The sequence below is a fragment of the Callionymus lyra genome, chromosome 3 (assembly GCF_982586985.1).
Source record: "Callionymus lyra chromosome 3, fCalLyr1.hap1.1, whole genome shotgun sequence".
Taxonomy (NCBI): Eukaryota; Metazoa; Chordata; class Actinopteri; order Syngnathiformes; family Callionymidae; genus Callionymus; species Callionymus lyra.
Window position 1 is genome coordinate 21192861 of NC_141820.1, and position 27988 is coordinate 21220848.

At 41.7% G+C, this 27988-nt stretch overlaps 2 protein-coding genes across 8 annotated transcripts; both read left to right on the forward strand.

Moving 5' to 3' along the window:
* The first annotated feature begins 2230 nt into the window (after positions 1–2230).
* On the forward strand, positions 2231–12415 carry LOC148083807 (ras-related protein Rap-1b). Of its 3 annotated transcripts, none has more exons than XM_087786978.1 (8): positions 2231–2304; positions 5885–5954; positions 7661–7729; positions 7811–7867; positions 8587–8727; positions 8826–8969; positions 10146–10237; positions 10309–12415. In XM_087786978.1, the coding sequence occupies exons 2-7, from the start codon at positions 5898–5900 to the stop codon at positions 10230–10232; spliced, it is 555 nt and encodes a 184-aa protein (XP_087643104.1). In that variant the 5' UTR covers positions 2231–2304; positions 5885–5897; the 3' UTR covers positions 10233–10237; positions 10309–12415. The 3 variants fall into 3 exon arrangements, with proteins under 3 accessions (XP_087643104.1, XP_087643105.1, XP_087643103.1); XM_087786979.1 differs by having other exon boundaries at positions 2256–2304; positions 5882–5954; XM_087786977.1 differs by lacking the exon at positions 2231–2304 and adding an exon at positions 2517–2757 and having other exon boundaries at positions 5882–5954.
* A 267-nt stretch (positions 12416–12682) lies between these two features.
* On the forward strand, positions 12683–27942 carry saxo6 (stabilizer of axonemal microtubules 6). Of its 5 annotated transcripts, none has more exons than XM_087786980.1 (14): positions 12683–12821; positions 13946–14045; positions 14275–14421; positions 14580–14804; positions 15091–15152; positions 15235–15372; positions 15668–15814; positions 17154–17257; positions 17352–17394; positions 23468–23685; positions 23754–23891; positions 23954–24036; positions 25838–26086; positions 26255–27942. In XM_087786980.1, exons 1-14 carry the CDS (start codon positions 12804–12806, stop codon positions 26362–26364), a joined length of 1782 nt encoding a protein of 593 aa, XP_087643106.1. In that variant the 5' UTR covers positions 12683–12803; the 3' UTR covers positions 26365–27942. The 5 variants fall into 5 exon arrangements, with proteins under 5 accessions (XP_087643106.1, XP_087643107.1, XP_087643108.1 ...); XM_087786981.1 differs by having other exon boundaries at positions 17157–17257; XM_087786982.1 differs by having other exon boundaries at positions 14580–14792.
* The last annotated feature ends 46 nt before the right edge of the window (positions 27943–27988 follow it).

Sequence of the window (27988 nt, forward strand, 5' to 3'; positions counted from 1 at the left end):
CGAGCCTTGGGGTCAACTTGACCCAGAGACAACACAAGGGATACCACAAACACATTAGTTCTCGAGTCTTGGGGTCACCTTGATCTAGAGACAACAAAAGGGATACCACAAACACATTTGTTTTCGAGTCTTGGGGTCACCTTGACCCAGAGACAACACAATGGATACCACAAACACATTAGTTCTCGACCCTTGGGGTCACCTTGACCCAGAGACAACACACGGGATACCCCAAACACATTAGTTCTCGAGCCTTGGGGTCATCTTGACCCAGAGACAACACAATGGATACCACAAACACATTAGTTCTCGAGTCTTGGGGTCACCTTGATCTAGAGACAACACACGGGATACCACAAACACATTTGTTTTCAAGTCTTGGGGTCACCTTGATCTAGAGACAACAAAAGGGATACCACAAACACCTTTGTTTTCGAGTCTTGGGGTCACCTTGATCTAGAGACAACACACGGGATACCACAAACACATTTGTTTTCGAGTCTTGGGGTCACCTTGATCTAGAGACAACAAAAGGGATACCACAAACACATTTGTTTTCGAGTCTTGGGGTCACCTTGATCTAGAGACAACAAAAGGGATACCACAAACACCTTTGTTTTCGAGACTTCGGGTCACCTTGACCCAGAGACAACACAAGGGTTTAGAGACAAAAAATACACCCAAAAGAGAAAGAGTAACTTAAATAGAAATGTTCAGTAGTAGAGTGTTCGGAGACTTAACAAGTGATGTAACAAAACTAAAGAAAATGGGGGGAAAAAAATCCTGGTCAATTAACATATAATCCAAATAGAAAGTAAAAAATACAAGTTTGAATTAAGTGTAAGAATGTATTGAAATACAAATGTTCTCAAGAATGGTTCCATTCATAAAATATATTTAAAAACAGGATGTGACTAATAGACACATATGACCAGATTTAACAATATTTTAGTCCTATTGTTTTTTCTTTTCTTCCAGGGAAGGATCAGTTTTCTCTCAGGTCTGACAGGGATGTCGGGTCATCTGAGGTCCAGGACCAAAAGTTTTCAGCCTCAGAGGAATAACTTCACTGAAAGGAAGTGTGTGAGAGCGGAGGGGAAGCTGCTGGGGTGGAGGGAGGGAGGGGGGGACTCTATTCTTGGGGACTCTTTCCTGTCGGGGTGTGTCTTCTCGACATCATATCTGACTGTAGTAAACACCAGTGTGTGTGTGTGTGTGTGTGTGTGTGTGCGTGTCATAGCACATTCACCCCGGCATGCTGGGACACGCACGGCCTCTGCTTCGGATCCTGAGCAGAAACACACAAAAAGTGTGCGATGCGTTTGTCAAACTGTCTCCGACACAACAACTTGACCCCACAGAAGTGTGGGAGACAGGGAGACAGGAAGTGGCGGCCATGACATCATCCAGGGCTGAGCCCCGGCTGTCAGGGGGGGCCATGGAGTCACTGTCATTCAAAGCTTTTGGACTGACTTTAGGATGTGGATCCACCAGAGCAGACTCTTGTCTTTTGACAAAGCCCTGCAGCTATGGGATGGATGAGTGTGTGCGAGGGGGGGAGTGAGGGGGGTTTGGCAACACGTTTCTATTGGAATCTTCACCTCAATGAGGGATACTTTCCACTTTATACGACATGGCAACACAAGTGCTTAAAATAATGTGTATATATATTTTTTAATTATTATTTATTTCAATATTATGTTATATAAACTGAATACTTTTTAAAGAAATAAAAAAAAGTTAATTGTTCGTGACGTAGTGATTGTCTAGGATTAAAAAACAAAACTTTGCCATTCGTATGTTTTTTGTGTTGTTGTTGCAGGAAGCGGGTATTACTCGCGATTGCTGAAACCGGAAGTCGATTAACTCAACCTTTCAAAATACGAAATACCTTAGAAGTGACAAGTTACTAGTTTGTGGCTCAACCGATATGACAAATAAATACAATCTAAAAGTGGATCCACGTAAAGTTATTAAGTTAGTTAGTTACGTTATTGTATTGCTTAGGTAAGCAACGCGCGATTATTATAACACTACTAGTTTACTCTTCCGTTAAAAAATGATTTTAAATTAAAGTTCCCTGTTAAAATTCTAATGAAGATGTTTTTTTCAATAGTATTTCTCCTCGTTCCTACTAAGATTGTGAAAGGTTCCACCGGAACAAGTGAGTGATGGACGCACGCTTGACGTCAGCGCGGCGGCGTCGGCAGGAGGGAGCGGCTCTGGTCGAGCGACGTTAACAGCCAGCAGGAGAGAGAGAGAGAGAGAGAGAGCGCGCAGAGCAGCAGGACGGGCTGGATGACGGTGAGTTCTGCTTCCTTTTCTCACTCTTTCCTCCATTTCTTCTGGTTCCTCACATTTAAAAAAAAAAACAATACACGAAAAAAAACCTCAAGCGAACGAGGTCGAGAACAACATCCTGGTACCGAGGGGGAGAGAGAGCGCGGGGGGAAGAGGGAGGCCGGTGGAGCTGGGTTGGGTTTGCGGAAGCGACAGACAGACGGACGGACAGACATATACAGACGGAGAGACAGACATGATGTTCGAGGCGATGTTGATATTTGACACAAAGCCACAGTAGGTCGCGGGGGTCGTTCCGGCGCCAGGGTTCGTGTTCCTCGTCCTCGCGCTAAGCTAGCGGTTTGCTCTCCGGGGTCGCTAACGCCAGAGCGGCGGGGCCTGTTGGCGGAGGAGTCCGGGCGAGGAGGCGCCTCAGTCGGCTGGTGAGGAGCCGCCACTCCGGGGCACGGAGCGGAAGTAAGTTTTTTAACAGCCAGAGAGTTAGTTTTTAAACAGACGAAAAATCCGTTTGAAAGCCTCTCTCTTGTCGTACTGCTGGTTGTTTTTTTTTTAAAGCAAACTTTTCTCAACTCCAAACACGCTGACAGGCCGCACCTAGAAGTCAAGAGTTCCTGCTTCAGTATCTCTGGACATCTCTGGGCTTTTCTCTCGCTCAGGAGTTCGAACACTTGAGCGACACCGCCCTTCTGTTTTTTTTTCTTCTTTCTTTTCCTGACGGATCAGATGACATGTTTCTGGTGTGTCAGTGACTTTCACCCTTTTTCTGAGTCCACTGTAGGTAGCTATGACCTCTTGGTGACTTTTGATGTAAAAAAAAAAAAAGGGGAACTAAAGCCTCAACTCTAGGTAAAACACTTTGCTGGATTCTCGCAGTCAAATTATTATATGTAAGAGTTTTAGAAGGAACAATCCTTATTTCAATATCACCGTTAACATAAATCCAAATGAGAAACTTTTATAGCCAGTGTTGTGACATAAGATTTTTTAGTACAGAATAAAATAACAAAGTCCTACAATAAAATTCATGTTAACCAATGTCCGGAAAGATCCACATGGAACTAGCACCACATTTTCTGTTAATATAAATATATTTCTTATATCAATTTCATGGTTCAGTTCTGATGACATCACTCATGCATAGGCAGGAGTCAGGGTCACAAACAACCACGTTGTCACACAGACTATTATGATTTATTCAGCTATTTTTTAAAATTAGTTTGGGTCAGTTAAACTGGCCTTTGCCGACTTTTAAGGCAAGTTCTTCCCCCTAACTAATGTAACATAAAGGAGAATCTAAAGTGGCCTACCAGAGACATTCAAAGGTGTGACTTGAACTCATAAAATGTTTTAAAAGTAAGTTTAATGTTGGTTTTATGGCATAGGAAAATATTGCGCAAGATTATTGTTGTGGTTTTTAAAAAACAATTGTGTAAATAACATATTTTTAAGAATGACCCAGATATGTTTTGAATAACATGTAGGTCAGAGAATTATGAAGGTTATTATGAGCGAGGTTCTACTTTCACTGGTGGACGGCCTCACCCTGAAACATGGCCTGAGGAGCTCAGTCATCTCTGAAAGGCTCAGGTAAGAGCCGCTGTTTACTCTGCGTGGATCAGCTTATTAAAGCTGGTCCGGGCTTCTTGTAAAAGCCGCTCACCTTCCTGTCCAGCTGGGGAAAGACCACAGGGCATGGCCTCTCAAGACCAGGATTACTTGGGATCCCTCGGTGTGAGCCTGGAAGCGAAATTCAAAAATCCTTAATGAACTAGCCATGGAGTCTGTAAATACAGTTTTATATATTTACACAAAAACAAGTGGTGTAATAAAAGATGAGGCGATGGTTGGAGGGCGTCTGTGGCTACAGTGGTTTGTGGTGTGAATTCCTAAAGGGGCCATCCTTCCCACTGCAGTCTACGTTCTGCTCAGTATCAGGAACCCTTAGAGCAAGGTAACCAAGACTGAAATCAACCCCAAGTATCTTTTTTTTTTCCAGAAAGAAAGTAATGAATATGGATAATCCTATCAGCGTCACAACAATTGTGTTCTTAAATAATCCTGATAATTATTCTTTATTTCGCGTCTTTGTTTGAACAAACAAACGTTTGCCGCCGACGGCGCCTGAAGAGGCTCCTGCAGATATTTGTCCTCAACTAATGAATAATTGCATCTCATTCATGCCTAAACCTGGAGCTTCTGCGGTCGGATTGAACACCTGGCTGCATCTTTTCATCCTGAGAAAAGCTGTATTTCGTCTTTTTATCAACACAGATCTACAGTCATTCATCTGACTGTAACACACGTATGTCAGAGTACAGATTGGAATCCAGTAGGATCTGGAATCCGACTTTTACAGATTGGAATTCCAGATTCTACTAGTGAATTCCAATTTTTACTAGGAGAGATTGGAATCCTACTACTTTATTGGGATCTGAATATTGGAATTCCAATCTGTCCTAGGAGAAATGGGAATTCTACCAGGACAATCTCTAATTCTAACATCGGATTACATCAAAATGTTTTGGAAAATGGACTAAATTATAGAATTCTAATCTGTACTAGTAGGATTCCAGATCCTAATGGATTCCGATCTGTACTGTGACATAAATGTATATAAACTATATTAGGTAATTGTCGAGATAAAGTAAATTAAACACCTATTTTAGTGTGGCTTATTTGAACAACAATTTCATATCACCTAGGATCTCCTTCACGCCTAAATTCCACTCAAAGCTTGGGCAAGAAGTTTTAAAGAACACTATAGAGTGGCACATAGCTCAAGTTTCGAAAGGAAACATTTAAAATAAGATGCTAATCTATAGACTTGATGAAAAACCACTATTCAGCATTAGCTCACTAACATGTTAGTCAGGTGGTCAGTACAGTTATCTCTGAGGAGTTCTGTATAATGTTTGTAGAGTTTTAAATGGTGAGACATTTATTATCTTTCGCTAAATCTAGAGGACTTCATCTTTAAAATATTTCACATTTTTCCTTCATTTTCTTTAGTGTAATCGACGAGTACATGTTCTGTGTGATGAATTCACGGTGAGAAGGCTAAATGGGCGAGTAATGGACTCTGACATTAAACCCTGTGACTGCTGTGAAAAGTAGTAGTCAGTGTTAATGACTACACACACCAGTCCTGCATCTTAGCCCTCTAAATAGAGGTCTGTCAGGGTTACCATGGTGATGAAACGCACGCATGTGTTGTCATGTTGCATCTTGCAAACACCACATTAAGGCATGACTGGTATGTGCACACACACACACACACACACACACGCACACACACACACTCTGTTAATTTAACCAGAAGGCATTCCACACGTGTGACATCACCACCAGCTGTGTGACCATGTGACCTCCGTTTGTGTCAACTCTGCCAGATGCATGCTGGGTAGTGATTATCTCCCAGTTAGAGCAGGAAGTTAATGGCTGTGTGTAATTGATAGTTTCACATCACCAGGTGCTCGCTGGAGTGGGCGGAGCTCCTCGTGACGCTGGTGCGAGTTACGTCACTGGGAACCGAGCAACCCTCTAACCTTTGTGTGTGTGTGTGTGTGTGTGTTCCCCTCAGCAGACAGACTGCCAGGATGCGCGAATACAAACTGGTTGTTTTGGGATCAGGAGGAGTCGGCAAGTCTGCACTGGTAAGGAGATACAAACACAAGTTTTTTTTTAACATGCAACATGTGAAAAGGCAGACATGTTGCTTTGACACCTTCACACACAAGTGTACACACACACACCAATGACGACAAATCTTGTATTCAAAACAACAAATGGAATCTGTGTGTCACACCAACCCAACAAAGTGAAAATCAAGATGTGTTTCAGTCATTTGTCTACACTGCAAACATTGACACGAGAAAACAAATATTTACCCGTTGTCTTGATATTTGCTTTTGGATACTTAACTGTGTGCAGAAGAACATTAAAGCTTTTGTTATCCTGGACAACATGCGTCATACTCCTTATACTTGGAGGCCAGATCTGACCCACCTACTCACCTTAGACCATAGTCCAGCAGAACTCTTCTACTTAAGCACAACTTCAGCCTCGTGGTTCTCTCTCGTCCAGGGCTGTGTTTCTGCAGAGACGGAGCACTTGGCTGTAGATAAACACACTCAACATGATGCTTGTATGCACTTTAGTTGTGACTTTGGTGACCCGGCAGGACCCTTTTCACGCCTCTAACATCCGGCCGGTGTCAGGGTTCCGTGCAGGGCACGAGTGCCGCCGGGACGGTTGGAAACCCCCCCCGTCTGATTGCATGCAAACGTGCACATGTGGACACGCAACCGTGCTTCACATGTAGGTTTCAGTTTTCCACACAATCTAATCACAGTGCTGGGATCCATTACTTTAGTCTTGAATCGTCCAGAATGGGGAGAAGCATGTCCGCCGCTGCTGCTGCTCACAGGAAGGAAGTCAGAAGTCAGAGTCTCGATTCGGATACATTTTTTTGGTTGGAGATGATGTCATGTTCTTCTGTGGTGTGACAATATTTTTGATCTATTGGGAAATTGACTACCAAAAATAAACCAGCACAGGATGTTTTTGCTATATTTGGCCTTAAAAGTAAAACCATATTTAGAACCTTCTTATCTCGATGTCAGAGGAAGCTGCCCCGGTTCCGTTCAGTGTTGCATATACATTGTAAACAGATGTTAAGTTGTGTAAACCAAGCTTCCCTTTACAGTAGATCGTTTTTTAGTGAATTAAACGCGCACACAAAAAATACTCATCCCGGAGCAGAAGCCAGGGCAGGATCTGCAGCGTCAGTCTGAAATGGGACAGTATGTCTGTGAGAAAGCTGAGTAATGTTGAAGCGTCTGCTGGTTGGCTCTGGGCCTTCTCTGGCACCGACAAAACTGCAGTTGAGGCTTTAATTTAAGAGTTAATTCACTAACTCGACATTATTTCTTTTTTTTTTTAGCCTCCGTTCATTATTTTAAGTTGCTAATCAAACAGAACGACAGGAGCCAAAGGTGCAGACATGATTCCCAAATAACCATCAGGGTCTAAAAATAAGTGTCATGTCAGAAGTTTTTCCCTGGTTCAGAAGCATTTCAGAAACGAGCGTCACTCTTGCCCTCCATGAATCCTCCCCTTCTTCTTCTTGGGCTGTGTGACACAAACAAACATGGCTGTGAGTCGCACTACAATGAGGGCTTCACTGCGCATGATAGAATGGAGACGTGTCAGTGTGTCACATTAATTCCATCCCAACGACTTCCAATAGGGAACAGAACAGAGCGCCATTAACGCTGCTGGCCTACTTCCCGTCATCTGTCTCACCCTCTCTCTCTCTCTCTCTCCCTCTCCCCCTGTCTGTCTGTCTGTCTGTCTTCAGACTGTCCAGTTTGTTCAGGGAATCTTTGTGGAGAAATATGATCCAACGATAGAGGACTCTTACAGGAAGGTAAAGTTTGGAAACACACTGAGAAGTCGAACCTGTCGCCGAGTTGTTTTTTTTTAAATGTTTGGACGACGTCTTTCACAGCAAGTGGAGGTGGATGGACAGCAGTGCATGTTGGAGATCCTCGACACGGCAGGAACGGTAAGATTGGATTTCTCTTTCGACAGTCCTGTAGATGTCGTGTGAAGGAGAGCCAGACTAAATATTGTCAAAAACATGATCAAGTCGAGCAGATCATTCTTTTATTTACTAAAACATAAATATGATGCTCTTTAGAACATCTATAAAGATGATAATCATAATAATAACATAAGTGCTCCTCTAAGGACTACATGTTCTGAACAAGGAAATGTAATGATAAACATTTAAAATGGTGGTTTCAGACACACAGCCTGATCAGGCCGGTGAACAGGATTAATCCGCCCCGACAGATGAGTTTGTAAAAGAGTAAAGATGAGCTACATTTTTTTTTTTCCAATAAAAGAAACTACTGATCTAAGTGGTTTTTATGCCAATTCTATTAAAATGAAGTGTCTCCAATTGAATGTTGTATGAAAACAAGCGGTTTTAAGACGAATATGAAAGGAAAACTGAATCTGTAAAGTAAATGCTTAGCAAAATGAATCCTAAGTCCCTTCCACAAGGTTTTTAAAAAAAAAAAAAATAATCGAAATAATTATTTTATTTTAAGCCAGTCTCTCTATTTAACTCAAAACTAGTAAGAAAATTCACTAAGATTATTTTAGACCAAAAAAACACATCCTGTGCTTCTTTTTTTTTTCGTTATCAAAGATGACTTTGTCTGTTTGTGTAGTTTTCTTGCCTGATGATTGACAGTTTGTCCTCCTCTGCGTTCACAGGAACAGTTCACTGCCATGCGTGACCTGTACATGAAGAACGGTCAGGGCTTTGCGCTGGTTTACTCCATCACAGCTCAGTCCACCTTCAACGACCTTCAGGACCTCAGAGAGCAGATCTTGAGAGTGAAGGACACGGAGGATGTATGTTAACTTCGGAATATTGGAAAATACCATTGATTTTAATCAAATCTATCGTGAAAATGTGCTGATGCTGTCGTTTCTCTTGGGCATCTCTGAAGGTTCCGATGATCCTGGTGGGAAACAAATGTGACCTGGAGGTGGAGCGTGTGGTGGCCAAAGAGTCTGGTACCGGTCTCGCCCGCCAGTGGAACTCCTGTGCCTTCCTGGAGACTTCTGCGAAGAGCAAGATAAACGTCAATGAGGTAGTGACACGTTTGACCTTTTTTTTTTTATTTTTAATAAAACCGTTCGGTTAAAGTTCACAACGAAAAGAGGAACCACGAGAGGTGTGGTGTGAGATGATTGAGCTAAAAACGTGTCAGGATGACATGTAGAAAATACAGATCACGAGTTGACTGTGTTCAGAAAACAGTATGCGACCGATGACTGGAAATATTGGTCCAATATTTTGGGCGACCAAGTCCGGAGAAGCTCAGTTGTAATGGACTGTTGTTAAAGCTGCTACTTAACTCGCGCCTTTGAGATAAAGAATCTCATTGGTTTATTTTCTGTGTCGTGTCAACGTCTAAATAGTTACATGGAAATCATATTTTTTTCACCGTTTACAGTTATTTTTTCTTTTCTCTTTGAGACCAATGAGGCATGTGTGTTTTGGTCATGTGATGTGGGACTGTGATGTCAATAAAGTTTTGAGACTTTGACAGCGGGGACTCTTAAGAGCTTTTCTGAAGGATACGACAGGTACAACGATTATATTGACGCTCAAGTACTTATTGTACTTGTACAGGGTTTCAAATGTTCCTAAATTACAAAATGAATTAATTACGGTGTCTCGCAGTGCAGATTCGTGGTTTTCCAACAGATCTATGAGCGCTGTGTTACACATAAAATTGGTTAAAGTTAAACCTGAGTGAATGCAAAAGACTAATTTGGAAAAATTTAAAGGATTTTAAATGTGCCTTATAGTCTGAAAAATCGAGTAAATAAAGTTCTGTAACTCATCTGTAATGTTGGCTATAATTGAGTTGCAAGAATGCATATAGTTTGTCTGATATCTACTGGAAAGGCTTTGCTGTAATGGGATTAGGAGATGTTTGAATGGAGACAGAATCCTCTAGTTGTTGTATAGCTGCATGTAACTGGTTACATGACGTTAACGACCCTCAAATACACGTGTAAACGCCTGTTATAAATGTTACTGTATACAATACGATCAATCTTTTGAACGCGTCTCTTTAAGGACGGTCTCTTTGGTGTGTACTTCTGTGAGAAAGTTCCAGATCACCTGCTGCTTTTGTGTCAAGCTCATTTGAATATTTTAATTTCACCCTCAGTGTAAACTATATTTAAAATGGTAAAGATGTTATTGATCAATCCAAGGCAACAATGTTGAGAACAATCTGACTTTTTTTTCTCAGATTTTCTACGACCTGGTGCGACAGATCAACAGGAAGAGTCCGGTTCAGGGCAAAACCCGTAAAAAGTCCACCTGCCAGCTTCTGTAACGATGGTGAGTGGTCCGTCACGATCCTGACCTCCTTCCTCCCCCCGACTCACCCTTCTCCTCCTCCCCCCCGACAGTTCTCTGCTCACCTGGCCAACAACCAACTAATCACAGGACATCTTCCAACCTGCCACGCCCCTTTAACACGTGTCGTCCTCAACATTGTCCCCCCCCTCACCACGCTGGCTGACGGAGACTTGTTGTCGGAGACGAGCGTCCACGCGCCGCGGTGGCGAGGATGATGACGACGGCAATGAAGAGGTTAAAGGAATGGCAGCTGCCCAAACAACTGCGCAACTAGTCGTGGTCAACGCTCGGCCATCTCTGCTTTTATTTCAAGATGTTTCTTTCCTCTTTTTTTTTTTTCTTTTACTAATTTTTTTTAGCTGCGCCGAGCCGGTCACACGCCTCGATACTGTACGCCAGCTAACATGGTGTGTGTGTGTGTGTGTGTGTGGCTCTGGTCGAAACCTGTGGATCCATACAGTGATTATTATTATTACAGTGATAATTATTATGTGAAAAGATATAAAAGTCATTTAATACTTCTTTTTTTTTTCAAATTGTTTTGTTCAGGGGTGGGATCAGGGGTGGGATCGGGGTGGTGAAGGGGGATGTGGCAGACCACCGGGTCAACTCACTGACACAACAAGCTTCAATTCTTAACGCTAGGTGAGAGGTCGTGAAGACGCTTTTTTCATATTTCACCTGAAAAATCTGCCATTTATTAAAAAAAAAGATAATCTGCAAATAAATTCCGGCATTCAAAGAACCTTGATTTTTCAGTTTGAAGCTTTAACGCTTTCCAGAAGGTGAAATGACTTCTACTAGTGGGAGGAAGTGAAGTTGTCTCTGTGAGCCGTCCCTGAGGTCTGTCGTCAGAACGTACATGTTGCCTTTAAAAACAGCGGACTCACACTGGTCCAACATTGTTTGTTTTTGCTCACCTTTTCCCGATTGGACCTCTTTCTGTATTAACGCTCTGAGAGGTGAACTTTTTCTTTTTTTTTTCTTTTGTTTGTTCGTGTCAAGCCCAACAATACCTGTTGAACATTAAAGTATCCCTGCTAAAGTATTTGATACTCACAAGTGCCAGTGGTGGTTCTGGAAATTCCAAAAAATTACGGTATTCAAAGTTCATGGTGGAGAGTCAGCGTTAGCATGCATCAGGTGTGCGACTGACACACGTCCACGAAACGTATATTCAACACCAACACACTCGCGAGCCCGCCACTGTTGAGCCTTTCAGTTCGTTCTGGTCATCCGTGAGTTTTAAGTTGGACTGGTGACCTCTGTGAGCTGCTGTTGTCATCCTCCAGAATGTTCAGTCATGTAGCATGTTGATGTCCGTCTGGCCTGCAGGAGACGCTGCCACAGTTTGCATGTCAGAAGTGTTAAAAAAAACAAAAAAAACTTAAAAGACAGTGACACAAAAGTGTTTTAACATCTGTACACATGAAAAAAGTTTGCCTCAAATGATTTCTGCCAGAAAGAACCCTCTTAAACGTTTGTTTTTTTTCTCCTGATTCCAAAATTTTGTACATCGTTGTGTAACTTCTATGATCTATCCTTCATTTTGTTGACTCTAGAGTCGAAGCAGAAATACTTTGGAGCAATTGACTCATTTGTATTTTCCTGGCGGAACTAAAGGGACCCCTCAAGACCAACTAACCATGAACGCTTCATGAACACACGCGTGTGCTGTGACCAATAGAAAAAGCATTAACTCGGCTCCAAGGGAAATAAAAGTTGGCTGAAACTTCTGTGATCGTGGTCCAGTATGAGGCCTTACAAGCTGTCGTGGTGGAGAAGGAATTTTCATTTCTGGAACTTCTGGACAGAAAAACAAAAGATCCTCGAGAAGCAACGTCCGAGTCAAACGCAGCCACACTGGAAAGATTAATTTGGTGTTTTGGAGATTTTTTATTTTATTTTTTACCTGCTTTTGTTGTCTCTGTATGGCATGACGACCAGTGAAATGTAAAAGAAACCAGTTCAGTCATAGCTGGTCATTGCTCGTCGCTCCAGATGTCAGAGTGGAACTGAACTGGTTTCTTCTGAAACAGGAACTTGTGGAGGAAAGCGGGAGGCGGAACGGGGGAGGGAGGGTCGGCTGAAGCCAAATGTAAAATAAAACTAAAAAGCCTTAAATGAATAAAAGTGGTGCAATTTTGTAACAGCAAACTGTGGCGAGAACTTTTTTTTCTTCCCCATTTCATTTACAGTGGACGAGGAAGAAAACCAAGCCAGGAAATATAATATATAAAATAATTCTTTATTTTATTTATTGTAATCATGATCTTTTTATTTGCATTTTTCCATGTACCATGCATTATTATTAACTTTTATACGACTCTTATGGAAAGATTGTTTAGTTTTGTAAAGCGTTATCATTAACCCCTTCGTTTTGCGCATGCGCAAGACGCCGCCATGACAACGGTGACACTTGGTTCCGGAAACTGAGGCGCAACAGGTTTGCAGCCGAACCAGCTCGGTTTCGTTTCGTCTCTGCAGAAGACAAACCATTCTTCTGACCATCATGGGATTCATCTAACTGGGCTTCCGGTCCGCCATGACGCTGCGCTTCAAGGTGAGCGTCAGGTGTTAGCATTGTAGCATATTAGCTTCGCAGACGTTACTCTGCAAAACAACTTCTTTGAAAACTCTCCACACGAAATGAAAGTAAAACATGAACCGAGACTGAGGACTTTTCTCGGTTCTTTTTACACGGAGTAACAATGCGTTTTAATCTTGTTGTAGTTAATCCGACTATTGTTGAGAATTAACCATTAAATCTGAGCTAATCATTCGTCTGCACTTTACGTCATCACGACCACACCTGTCAATCATAAATGCACGCATATGAATATACCTGTAGTTTTCTTTACTTTCCTTAAGCATTTTGTCATACTTCAAACTGAGTGATCTACATAATCACTGTGTTTTCAGAGATTTTTCAGATGATTATTGTAACATCTTATTGACTTTAAACAACTTTAAGCAAGAGCACTCTACACGCAACAAAAGTTAAAAAATACAACAGTCCACTCTAGCATCAAAATAAGTTAAATGTAATAAAGTTTTCTACACTTTCTTCAGAAAAGTTTTCTTTTGTTATTATAATCATAACAGTAGCAACATGACAAGTTCAATAAAATAAAATGGAATAATAATTTAAAAAAAGAAAATTGCGCTTAAAAAGTGTCACATGTATCAGCCAACTCTAACAACAAAACGAGTTAAATAAAATAAAATAAAAGGATAATAATATAAGAAAATTGTTCTCTAAGTGTAGAAAAATAGAGAGAGAGTCCACTCGAACAGGGTCTCTGCCAGGATTTCTAAAAAAAAAACAAATAATCGTGAACCATTTATCGCCTCGCCCCTATTACCAATTAACAAACCTATCAATAAGATTGTTTCTTGATGGATCTACTGACTCCTTTAAGAAACATCTTAAGACGTTTCAATTTGTTCAGGCTTTTCCTTGATTTTCTGGAACTCCTGTTGTGTTATCAGCTTTATCTTGACCTTTAAAGTATATATTTTATCGAGTATTGTTTTGATTGTTTAAGCGCTTTGTGACCCTGGTCTGGAAAAGCGCTATATAAATAAAAATTACTTACTTACTTACAATATGTAGATAAGATACTGGAATATGTCTTGAAAGAGCATTTAATTGTAACCTTCCTTATCTTTGCATGTGTGTTTCAGAGTCAGAGTGAATACCAGAGGAGCTTCAAGGTCCATCGCTCTCGAAGTGCATCTCCTGATCGTTGCACGCCACTGGCCGGTCTGCGGTCCGACCAGATGGGTTTGTTTAATAATTGACTCAATAATGACCTTCCTCTAGATATTACACAACAAGAATTGTTTTTTCATTAAAGTCGTAATCAAAAGCTCAAGATCAGTCAATGTAATCTGGATCTTCGACATCAATAACGTTTCTAAAACAGTCGAGACCATCATTTAAGTTCTGAGGGCTCCTGCAGCTGACTGACCTGTGATCGCCGAAGTCTCTTAATCTGACTCGTGTGTCTCAGGTATGAGCCGAGAACCAAGACTGCAGAGACGAAGGAGGAGGTTGGTTCCTCGTGGTCCTCCTCGGTCTGTCAGCTTTCTGCACTGTCAAACGGCGCCACAGAATCCCCTGGCTGAGCACAATACTCTCCAAACAGCGCCTCCTGCTGGTAGACAGCCAAATTATAATTGTTATGGCATGACGTTAAGTTTTTTTCTGAAATTGTCTTAATCATGACAAACCAGTACAATCAACAGCGTTTCACGATAAAAACAGTAAACTTGTACAAGTTTAAAAAAAGTAAACGTGATTTCTGTTCTGTTTTAGTTGCCTCTAAGAGCCAAACTGGGTCTAAAGAAGGGCCTGAAGGTACATCCAAAGCAGATGTGGAAGCTTGTGCCAGAGCAAGTTCAACATCAAAAGCTGTAGCAGATGTTAAAGCAGAATGCGGATCAGAACCAGAGGCAGAACCTCAACCTGACAAGGCATCACATCTGACTGCAGACGATGGAGCAGAGAAACCAGGTCCTGAAATACCATGTAAATATAGCCGTAGGTGTGAGCATGAACTATTGTGTTCCTTTGCTATGTGTCACACTGGAGAGCCTTTTTTAGAGTTCCGCTTGCCTCTCACCCTGAGTAGCTGGGATAGACTCCAAGCCTGCCATTACCTTGATAAGGGATTTAGCGGTAGAGAATGACTAAAGATCTTGAAGGGAGGTGAGGAAGAGAGTGCATGCTGGGTGGAATGGGCGAAGAGAATATATAAAAAGTGTGCTACTGTTTAGTATTTCAGTTGAATGAGTCTGACTCTGAGGCTGTGTTGACCCCTCTACAGTGATACCCCACCACCCAAAACAAATACCCAGTCCATCCAAACATGAAACGCAACCCCCCACTGTGAGTACAAGTCGAACCAAGAAGTAGATTTTTCCTTTTTTTCAATTAAACTGACAAATGTTTTCGCACCGTGAAACTGAAGGCTCATCATGATCTGTGGCAGAGAGATAGAGACAGGCCAGCAGGTCAAAGGTCGGGACATCAGAAGACAGAGTATAACACACAGTTCAGTTGGAAGAAACCAGCAACTCCTGCCTCACCTTTACTCACCGCAGAGCAGGTACGCTGGTATATTATATTTACGAATTTTTGCCTGGTTTATTGTGTTTAACTGCATATTTTTTGCCACTTAATGCCTTTAAAATGACCTTTTCCAAGTAGCTAGAATGTTAGTGAAGTAAATGTTCTGGTAGGATGTCAGAGGAGAGATGTTATTATTGTAGGAGAAGTTATGATCATGTTCTAAGAAGGGTCCAATTTATCATGCCATTTGTATCAGAGGAATGCAGTAATAAAAGTGTCCAGCAGATGGCGGCACACCTGCTGGTCACACAGACTTGTCGACGCTGTTGCAGGTGCTGCTCTCCAGCAGCCGCGCTGCTGCACCAGACAAGCTGGACACAGAGTACCAGCGCAGCTTCCCTGCTGCAGCCCGGCACACTGTCCCTCATCCCCGCCCACACCAGGAGCACCAACGCACGCCCCTGTTCCACATTCAAGCGGTAGATCATTTTTTAATGTCATTTTTAATTGTATTTTAATAGCAGGATAAGTTGTGTTGTTAAAAATATCCACACAAATGAGGCACACACAAGGTTTATGAGTAACCTTAGGACTTGCAATTTGATTTCTGGTCACCACTGAAGTCGAAGGCTATAGAGTTCACGCTTCATAATGGGAAGGATGTCCTTATATGGTCACCTCAGCGTGCATACGTCTCATCGGTTCACATGACGCATGAATCCGCTTCATCAAAATCTTTCCTCTGTCCTTGGAGGTTTTAAAATCAGCTTGAGACAATGATGCCGTTTGATTCTTACAGAACATGAGTGAGATGAGGCATACATTCGTGTCAGAAATAACATTCAAAATCATACATCCGGTCCATTATTCTACGGTAAGGTTAGCTCAAACGTGGCCTATCTTTGACTGAGAACGTATGTAAAAAGTTCTCAGGAAGATCAAGCGAGCTTTTGCCTTTCTGCTCCACCAAATGTGGAGCTCCGTCCAAATGTATCAAATTTCTAGACCATTTTTAAAAAATCTAATGTTGTTGTTAATCCTGATCTTATATTTGCTGTATACAGGCCCACTTGGACAACAGTCCACTAAACAAGAGTAAAGTTTGCTTTTCTATCAAAAGCTTATTTTATTAAGCTGGAAAAATCCTAGTCCCCCCAATCAAACATTCTGGCTACAAGAAACTATACAACCCCTTAAATTAGAAACCGGAGGCGTTCTTATCCTGTGAAGGACACATTGGACAAATGAGATAAACTTTTCTGGACTACACAGCAGAGAGACTATGAGTGGGAAATGATATACTGTAAGTGTTGTGATGGGCCGTCAAGTCAGAGGAGCAAAGAGTATTAATATGATGGAAAAACAACAATTTAAAAATAAGAATAATGAATTAACATAACTATACCAATCAAATAATATTTATTAACCTTTCTTAAAAATAAAAAGGATGTACAATAACTTTTTTACTAAATAGAACATCAATATTCCCTAACTTATTTTAAGAAGCAACAAATATTAAACAAAAGTAAAAAAACAAACAAACCCCTTCTGTGGTTCTGTATTGAAGTATTGAAGTATTGAAATAATATTATACGTATACGGTTATTCCACATATGTAAGCATTCCATTGGAACTATTAATTTTTTATTGATTCGCATGTTTTTCCTTTTTTTTGGTACTTTTGTTGATTTATTTCCTACTGTTTGGAGGCGGAAAAAATGTAGTGATTAATGTTAGACATTATACAATATTGTGTGATGAGGAAACCCTTCACAGAGTGAAATGATGGCGTAAAGACTTGCTAAACTCTTCATTCAGCAGAGTAAGAAGAAAAGAAGAGAGGAGTTGGCGAAGAGGCTGCAGCCTGAACAAGTCCATCAGGAAAATGCTGCACCTGCTCCTCCTCCTCAGAGGAAACACAGGTGTGTTACCATGTTTGTGTTGATTGTCGAGAAATGTCCGTCCTGCAGGATTTGGACAGAATATCAGTCACGCTTTCATTCTCCTTTCCTGCAGGACGACTGGAGGAGGAGAGACCACGGACCGAGACCCTCCTCAGGTGAGGTCGCAGAAACCTCCACACAGAAAGAAAAGTTGGAAATAAGAAACAAGATATTTCAGTTTTGAATGAATTGTACAGCAAACATCTCACAAATATTTAGTATAATTAGTAAATATTTAATGTTAAACCTTCACCTCCACCTACAATGTTTGTATCTATGAAGCAGAGGAGGAAATAGTCCAAATAGTAAGTTTATGATTATTTAACCCTGGTTTATTCCTAGGTCAAGGTCACCTGGAGGCCCGAAAACAAATGTGTTTGTGGTATCCCTTGTGTTGTCTCTAGGTCAAGATGAAAGACCACAGCAAATGTATTTCTTGAAGCCAGGGAGGTTGTTCACCTTGACCCTGAGACAACATAAGGGAAAAATCGACTGTCAATTTCACCTCTTGGTGTGACTTGAATATAAATTAAATTAATAGTTGGTTGGAAATGACCTTGAGTGAACTCATCATCATTCAGAACTTCAAGTCTGCGTGATCCATCTCATTTCACGTCAAATATTCATTTCTAGGGGGGTATATTGGCAAGAATCTGGCGATACAATAAGTATCAAGATACAGGGACAACTATACAATATATAGTGATACTATAGGAACAAAGATATATTTGTATAAATACTTTGTAGAATTGTCCGAGTACTTGACTCTTGACAAAGTTATAACTGCTTTCATTTGTTTTGAAACCAAAATATGTCCAAACATCAGCTTTAAAAAGATGCTGGAGTCGACTGTATCCTCTCGTCCTCAGTCCTCTACAGGATTTTGCATGATTTCGTTGATTCTTTGGCTGTAGAGGTACTAATGACTGCTGCCATGTAGAAGCCTGAGGTTAAATTGCAACACAAAATTGAACAAATGCAATGGATATTCACAATGTTAATTGTTAATATAAATAAATAAATAATGAAATTATTTATTTTTTCACACTCTAAATTGAACTGTAAACCAGAAAAGAACAATTATAAAAAAAAGATTTAGTTTTATTTTATTTTCCCGGATATCAAAAACAGCATCCCTATAAATGACAATACAAGTAATGTGCATTTTTTTTATAATTGTATTCTTGACTGTAGCCTTTAGCTCGATCAAGGCAGGGATGCATTAGTGAGCATGTATCCGACCACTGGACACACAAGAAGTTGACTCGTCGTCTTACGCCTCTTCATCCACCTCTTACCGTCTTACGACCCACACCTCAGATGTGCGTGTCTGTGTGTAACCCATGGAAACGAGAGCACCGGTTGCTGGCAGAGAAACCACAAAGGTTGACTTCAGGGAAACTAGTCACGTGGGGAGGTTCCCAATAGTGATGGGGAACCTGTCAGCAAGGGAGGAGGAGACCGGCTGTGCTACATTTAAAGAATCGAGGAGTCAGCTTATCAGAGTTCACCTGAAAACTTCAAACGGCTGCTGACAAACTTACAGGAGGCTGACAGCGTGTGCTACATCTTTGAACATATTTGGATCAGATTATTAACCGTCACGTTCAGCACTTAAATGAATTAGATGACCTGAAGGTCACTGCTTTTCAAATGGACTTGTTAATACTCCACTTTCTTTAGAAAGATCATCGCGTTAGTGACTACATTAAAAAATCTTCATGTTGTTCATTTGTTTAAATCTCACTTAATGGTGAAAGTCAACATGTGCAAATGCAAAAGTACACACACTGTGCTCTACTCCAAGTCTCAGATAAATGACATTATTAGTATTTATTTCTTGAGTTGGATGACAAATGCAAGATTTTGTCTGTCAGCGCAGAGTCGCTGCATCCCTCATCCCCCTCACTTGTGAACAAAATTGAGGATCTGGAGCAAAAGATTTCTCTAGTTCATGTCTGACTAGATACTTTGTTGCTTTATTGACCTAAAAACATGAAAGATTGAAATTGGACACAGTGTTGCACGTGCACACGTTTGTGTTACTGCTCTAGTTGTATCACGTAAGTTGGAGCAGCGTCAGTAACACTCGGCTCACATCAACGAGCTCCTAACCTACTAAACTACCAATATAATTTTGCTTGGTGACATAAATATTCATCTAGACAACAACAATCTGGCATCTACTAAGGACTTCATCTCATGCCTGGACAGTTTTGGTCTCACACAATATATTGATTTCCCCACCCACTGTAAAGGTCATACCTTGGACTTAGTCTGCTGCTCAGGCTTCACTCCTAAAAATTGCTCTGCTGCCGACCTCCCCATTTCTGACCACAAACTTGTCTCATTTAACCTATGTCTAACACTGTCCAAAACCAAGCAACCCCGTGTCATATCCTTCCGTAACATAAAAAATATCAACCTAGCCGACCTCACAACTGGCATTGAAAATCTCTCCACTAACACCCCCCCATACACCCCGGATCAGTTGGTTGAGTTGTACAATCTTGGTCTCAAATCTCTGCTCAACTCACTTGCCCCTATTAAAACCCGGTCTGTCTCATTCCCCCACTCTGCCCCCTGGTTCTCCTCCCATCTGCGCCAGCTAAAGGCCAAAGGTCGTCAGCTGGAGCGTCTTTTCAATAGCACTGGACTCACTATACATAAACAAATGCACCATGCTCACATCCTCCATTATAAAGATGCCATTTCATCTACCAAATCCCAATACTTTGCAGACATCATCAGTTCTAGTGCTGGCAATACCAGGGCCCTGTTCTCAGTGGTCAACAACTCTCTCCGCCCCCCTGATTCCCTTCCACTACACTTCTACTCCACTGACCACTGTAACTCCATAATGGCATTTTTTGACTCCAAAATATCCACCATTCACCAGCAACTGACCACTCACACGTCTAGTCATCCGCCCCCCTTTGTTCCCAATCCCCCCCTCTCCGTACCTCTCTCCTGCTTTTACCTCCCCTCAGCGACTGACTTAACAAAACTCATCCGGACTTCCAAACCATCTACCTGCCAACTTGACCCCCTGCCATCCCCCCTGGTGATAGCCTCCCTTACCTCCCTACTCCTCCTGATAACAGCCATTATTCATTCCTCTCTCACCTCTGATTCCGTCCCATCCCAGTTCAAATCTGCTGCTGTTACACCTCTACTGAAGAAACCTGGTTCAACCTTTAACCTCCGCCCCATCTCAAACCTGCCATTCATCTCAAAAATTCTGGAAAAAGTCGTCTCATCACAGATTCAGGCCCACCTCTCCAAAAATAACCTCTATGAACAGTTTCAATCCGGTTTCCGCCCCCGTCACAGCACAGAAACAGCACTCATAAAAATTACTAACGACCTCCTGATGGCAGCTGACTCTGGACATTTATCCATCCTCATCCTCCTGGACCTGACAGCAGCCTTTGACACCATTTCCCACTCCATCCTCCTCGACCGACTAGCCTCCATTGGCATATCCGACACTCCCCTAGACTGGTTCCATTCCTATCTCTTCGGCCGGACTCAATTCATTCAGTTAAAATCATTCTCATCCCATACCTCCCCGCTCTCCTCCGGTGTTCCCCAGGGCTCTGTCCTTGGCCCCATCCTATTCATTATCTATCTCCTCCCACTCGGTCAAATATTCCGTAAACACAACATTAACTTTCACTGCTACGCAGACGACACCCAGCTCTATGTCTCCTCCAAACCTTCATCCGCCCTCCCACCCCCCTCCCTCTGTGCCTGCCTACAGGAAATCAAATCCTGGTTCTCCTCCCACTTTCTCAAACTTAACAGCAACAAAACAGAGATAGCCCTCATTGGCTCAAAATCCACACTCACCAAGCAACCCAGTCTCACCCTCTCCATTGACAACTCCTCAGTTTCCCCCTCCCCTCAGGTCAAGAGTCTGGGTGTCGTCCTCGATAGCACCCTATCATTCCATACCCATATCAACAACTCCATCCGGTCCGCCTACTTTCACCTTCGGAACATCAACCGCCTCCGCCCGTCACTCACCCCCAACAGCACCGCTATCCTGGTCCATTCTCTGGTCACCTCACGCCTGGATTACTGCAACTCCCTTCTGTTTGGTCTCCCCCACAAACTCCTCCATAAACTCCAGCTGGTCCAAAACGCTGCTGCACGTATCGTCACCAAAACCCCTGCCATCTGTCACATCACCCCCATCCTGCACCAACTTCATTGGCTCCCTATCAAACACCGTATTGAATACAAGATCCTCCTCAATACATTCAATGCCATACACAACCTTGCCCCCCCATATCTGTCTGACCTCATCAACATTCCCACCCGGTCACTTAGATCCGCCTCCTCCATCAACCTTCACGTCCCCCCTGCTCGTCTGTCCACCATGGGGGCTCGAGCTTTCAGCCGCTCCGCCCCACGCCTCTGGAACAGCCTTCCCCCGGACATCAGAAATATGGACTCACTTCTCACCTTCAAATCCCACCTTAAAACTCATTTATTTAGACAGGCATACTCACCAATGGACTGAAAATCTGCTGCAAGCTCTGTGCTTTTTAAACTTGTTTTTCATTGTGTTTTTGCATTGTTTTCTGATTGTTAGGCGACCTTGAGTGCCCTGAAAGGCGCCATATAAAATAAATGTATTATTATTATTATTATTATTACTAAAGATTCGCATGAAAGCCTGAGGATCGACGACGATTTCTTCACAGATATAAACTGAGATGCAGTAAAACTAATTTGAAAATGTATTCATGAGTTTTAAAAAAGTAAATGAGATCAAGAATAAGTTCTCGGTGTTTGACGTTTCAAAAGGACACACGTTTGCTGTTGAGTTGTCGTGTTGATTGACAGATTTCCAGGAGCTAAAGATTCAGTGAATCACTGGGTTTCCTGTGTCGTGGTCTGCAGCTCTCAGAACGCTCTACCTTTGGTCAAAGCTGAGCTACAGGAGCTTCTTCTGCCTTCTTCGATTGTTGAGGTTTAACCTTCGACCCTCTCTGTGGTGTAGGTGAGAACTGGATCGAGGTCATCCAGGGTCTGGGCAGGGTTTTGCATCCGTTACCAGAAGTACCACAGAGTGACGTGTCGCCATGGTTACAAGCGTTTACTGAAGATGAGAAGACGTGCCTCGACTTGTCCACGTCTGAAGTGCTTTGAAGTTTTAATGTTGTTCCAAAACCTATGAAGTCACATCCACATATTAACCTTCTTATTTATTAATCTTTTAAAAGCCTTTTTTTTATACCTTTCTCAAACAAGTTTATCCGTTGCTACCATAGTTAGCACCTTCAGGGGTCCAGAAACATGTGAGGGATCTAAACACCTTTTCCATACTAGTCTAACTTTCAGAAACAAATCATCTACAATGTTTGTTGATGTCAAACAACCTGCTTTCCATAGAGCGGTAGATTTTAAATGTCAACAAATTACACTTTCAGCCTCTTCCTTATTCTTGTTATTCATAAGATTGTGGGTTAGAACCTGTAATTGCCGTGTTCAACGCCTGTCAGTTCCCATTATTGTGCAACATTGTAATCTGTAACACAGTCTTTGTTCAAGATTTATTTTAATTCAACTGTTTATTATTTTAATGTATTTTTCTTTCTACCATGCACAATTTGCCTTTGTCCCTCCCTTACAAAAAAGTATTCATAATTCAGAAAGCAAAAAGTAACTTAAAGTAACAGGGTTACTTTTGAAAGAAGTATTTGTTAGTAATTGGTAATTAAAAGTTAGTTGACTTACACTGGTTATAAGATAACTGCATAAGCTAACTAGAGACTAGAGCCAGAATCTGTAGAACCGATACGTATCACAATACAGGGACAACGAGACTATATATATTGTGATACTGTAGGAACAAGGATATATTTGTAGTATTGTCCGAGTACTTGATTCTGTTGTTGCTTCTACAGACCACATGACTCTTGACGAAGTCGTAACTGCTTTCATTTGTTTTGAAACTAAAATATGTCCAAACATCAGCTTAAGAAGCTGCTGGAGTCGACTGTATCCTCTCATCCTCAGTCATAACCAGTATCTCACAGTACTTCATTGTTCCTTTAGCTGCCAAAAACCACTTAATGATGTATTGTTTTTAAATATAGTTAAAATAATCTTGCGATATATCGTTGTATGGATATTTTCTTACATCCCTCGTGGGACGTTCGTGTGTCTCTGCTGCAGGTGACTGAGCTGAGGCAAAAGGCCATGTTGTATCGGCGACGGGCGTGGGGGATCAACTTCTCCCGGGACCACTTGAACCAGCTGAAGTCGGAGTACAACGCTCTGTGGGAGCCTGCTGACACGGCCACCTCTGTCACACAACCTTCCACCCCAAGTCTGACCTCTGACCCCTCCCTCAGCCACAGCTCCTGCTGCGTAGAAGCGTTGGACCTGGCCAGGTGTGTGTGTGTGTGTGTGAGAGGTGTTCCCAAGAGAGAAACTCACGTCTGCTCCATGTCACCCGCAGCCTTTCCAGCTCCTCCAGTCCTCGGCCCTCCAGGGAAGGTCCCACACACCGGAGCAGTCCAACACTTGTCCAGCGGAGTCCTCCGGCGGAGACGCTCCATGCTTGGGGAGAAGACCAAGAAGAAAAGGACTCGGATGAGTATGTTTTCATGTCTTCTTCACGCGGGTGAAACATCAGTGTGACGTCGAGTGTGTTTGCAGGGAAGAAGGAAGGATGACGACTCCAAAGCTGAAGCTTCGACCGGTCCAGAGAACTCACCATGACATCACCACACCTGCCACTGGTACTGACCCAAAGTCTGTCTGTTCTACTTCTACTGATCACTCTGATCATCCTTTTTCTACCTACTCTGCTAAATCAAATGACTTCAGGAAGATCAATGATGAATGATTCAAAAAATACATGACAGACGTTTATTTAAGTCATTACAAAGTCACCTCACTTGCTAACTTTAATGTTAACTAATGTGTTGATTCATGTGTGTCTTAAATAGATGTTGGACTCTATTGTACTCATCAGTATGTGTCTGTTTGTACAAACTCTCTTTTCATTTAAATATTTACATTAGAAAATGTGCTTAAGCTCCGCCCACTGAAAACTATAGCTTTTCTAAAGATAAAATCATGTTCACCATAACCACACCCAGTCTGCTGTGATTGGTCAAACATCAATCTTTGTCACAACACGTCAATCCTTTGAAGTCTCCACCTCCAAGGGACTTGTTGTATAAACAAAGCAGGGCGTGATCACAGCTGGCTGGAAGAGTGAAGCCATTATTACGTCTTAATGGACTCCGCTCTCATTACCTCTCTTTGGCCCAGATTTCAGAGCAACTTTATAAAATAATAACTTCAAAACATGGTCATGATGAGAGATCGTGTTGTTCATATATCAGGTGATGATCCAAGTCTGAGGATCAGAAAACTCTGATTGACATTTAATAAATCAGGCACGACTTAGTGTCTGTCACGACTTTATATGTATTTACTGAACGTTTTATGAATTAAAAATGTGTTTAAAACTACAATCATGAATGAAAGTCGTCCAAACTTCCTTCATTAACTGAAGTCAGCAGCAGGTCCCTCACGCACAGACGCACTCTTTGTTCTTATATATAATTATATTTTGAGTGTGTTTTTAATTTACCCTCATTTATTTTGAAGCAGGAAAGACTGCTTTTATTTGACTTGTTAACCTAATAAACAAGCTGAAATGAACATTATTTTTAAATGCTTTTGAACACCTAGAGCATGTTATAATAATAATAACTGTCACATGACAATGTCATAATCTTTATCCTACAAAAGTATACGTTTTATTTAGTTCAGTAATTTTGTTTCTGTTCACCTAATGATCTTAATGTTTTATATAGAATGTATAAACACCTTCTTTATTTTTCGCAGGTTAAAGCGTGAACGAGGTTTACAATTGAATTTTCTTCATGTTCTCAAAATGCTGGTAAAACGCTTCAAATCAATATCAAAATCAGCAAGACGGTTAATATTCAAACACTGGTATCTGAGCCATAAAAGACCGATCATTGCATCCTTAATCATCATCATCCTCAGCTGGAACTTTCACCTGCTTCTTCAAGGTTTTTGCTTCCTTGATTTGTATCTCTCTGTTGATCATGTCACAACAGAGCAAACAAATCACTTCCCTATTCGTCATCTCCACCACTACACACTTTTAGATCTGCTCCACTACGACAGTGTTCTTACACTCTCCCAGAGAACTTAATAATACTTAAAATATCTGCTACATATTACATGTCAATGTTGGTTGTGGACTGTGTAATAATACTTCTAAATGAGGGGAAAACAAACTTTCCAATAGTTGACAAGTTTTATGTTCAAGTCTCTTTTTTTAGCTACTTTGATCGGAGAGAGCAGCCGTGTGGTCTTCCTGCCGTTTTCTAAGTGACTCTCAAACATGTGACAAGATACTGACAGACCAGCCCTCCAACAAAATCACTTTCCAAATGGAAAATTCTCTGTCGCCTCACTCCCTCTCAGCGAACTCATCACTGCAGTTTCCCCGACTTCTCCTGAACATTTTCCAATTTTCCTCCTTCTGCCCAACAGGCGGCGCTGTTCTCGTAGGAGCACCGAGAGACCCGGACGAGGGGTCTCCGGACGAGGCCCTGCCCGAGAGAACCTCCTGCAGTCCGTCCCGGACTCTCCTCAAACGGCATCCCTCCCATTCTCCCGTAGCCCCGCCCCCTCTGACCTCGCCGCCACAGCACGGCATCCGAGGAGGCCTGAGACACGCCGACTTCCAGCACAACGGCGACCTGGGCCTGAGGTGGAGAGAGCGGCGCCGCTCTGAAGAAGGTAGCGCTCCGAATACTGTGTTTTGACATGTTTACATTTGTACTATCGATGGATGTTTTCATTGACCTTATAACGGTCGCAGTACATGAAGTGGCCTCTAGGGTCACATTGTGGTCCAGCACTGCTCCTGAACCGGGTCAACAAAGTTTTGTGTTCTTCTGCCTCCAGACGACCGGCTGTCAGTGATGTCGTGTCGCTCCGCCGCCTCCTGCTCGATGGCGTCGGCCGTCCTGGAGCGAGCTCAGAGGCGGAGGCTCGACTTCTGGGGGAAGAGCTGAGATCCCCGGAGCCACGTCGCCATGACGACCAGCGTATTGTTTTCTTTTTTAATAAACAAATACTTATGTTTATAGGTAGATGTAGTGTATTTAGATGAAGTGAAGAGCAGTTGATCCGCACAGAAGGATGTGAGTCACATGACCTTAGAGGATGTGATGGAGGCCGACGGTGCTGATCTGAGTCATGACAGGAGTTGATCGAGTCCATTGTCACGATACGTCTTTTCAAACATTATTTTAGTTCCAAGATTCATTGAGATGATCATGAGGATGTGAAACTTTAAATAAGAAAGTTCTTGTGGAAAAAGTAAAATCTTGTCTGATGTAGATAATTTAAAGTGTATACTTTATATAGATGAAGATAAGATTTTTGTTAAATGCTGTTGAAATGTTTCTTCTTGAGATGTTCATTGAAGATAAGATAATTGTACCTTACACGTTATAAAGTCTGTACTCGACTTGGAGTTATTCAAAGTAATCAAGTAGTGAGAGTTTTAGGTTTTAAACAGGATGAAAGTTTTAAAGGCACTGAACTGTATTTGTACTTTAAATCTTGTCTTTATTTTTCTGGAAACGTCGTCTGGTCAATAATGAAAGTTTTAAATTGATAATTAAACAAAGCTACGACAGAGAAGCACAAGAGTAACCATCAGTTTTCAAAATACAATACAAGATTGATGAACATTTAGAGTTTACACCAAAAGAAAAGGATTGATTGTGAAGTTTCCTGGTGGTGAAAAATGTAATTATATTTTCAAAATACTTGGAAAAAAAGAATATACTCAAGAAAGTTACTCATAAATCTTTCTACTGAACAATAGAAAGTGACAGATGGACTCGATCAACCACTCATGATGCCACTTCCTGTCTTCACTGCACGAGCTACTTCTATCACTTTATCACTTTTCATCCCTTCATCAATTAACCTGTGACCTTCTACCAAACATGTCTTCCTACTGAATCCATCCGTGAAAAGAGGATTCACTCACTTTTATCATTCCTCCTTTTATCCGTCCATCAATCATGTGTTCACGCCTTCATCGTCTCAACAGCTGCCTCTGCAACATGAGCGTCCTTCTGTGGAGCTTTTGTTGGTTTTCAGGCCATTTCAAGAGAACGTCGACGTGTATTTAAAATAATTTAACCATGTTTATGTACATTTACACTTTTTAATATCCATGTTTAACAGAATTTTAATTTATTATGAAAAGAATGTTCTTCTCCCTCTTGTAATAAAAGTGTCATTTCTAGAATAAAAATGATTTATGTCCATCCACCCTGTGTGTAAAGACACTGTTTCTTTTAGTGACAGCGAAGACATCAGTCAAACCCTCGCAGGAGCCAGGGTTCTATTTTCTATCAGGTCCATTTTGTCGAGCATTTCTAACCCGTAACACATTAAAAAAAAAGATCAACTTAAATGTTAAGTGTGTGCATGTTAGCTTAGCGAGTCGACAACAGTGCTAGCTGCAGCTACACCACGTAACACCCAGTATATTTTGAAGATAAGAAATGTTGTAATGTTTGTAAATAAATGATAAGATCTCAGAGTAAAGATAAATTCATCTGCTCGCCACAGATGTGTGTTTGTGTGGATGTTTATGTGGCACTGGTTTTGTTAAAT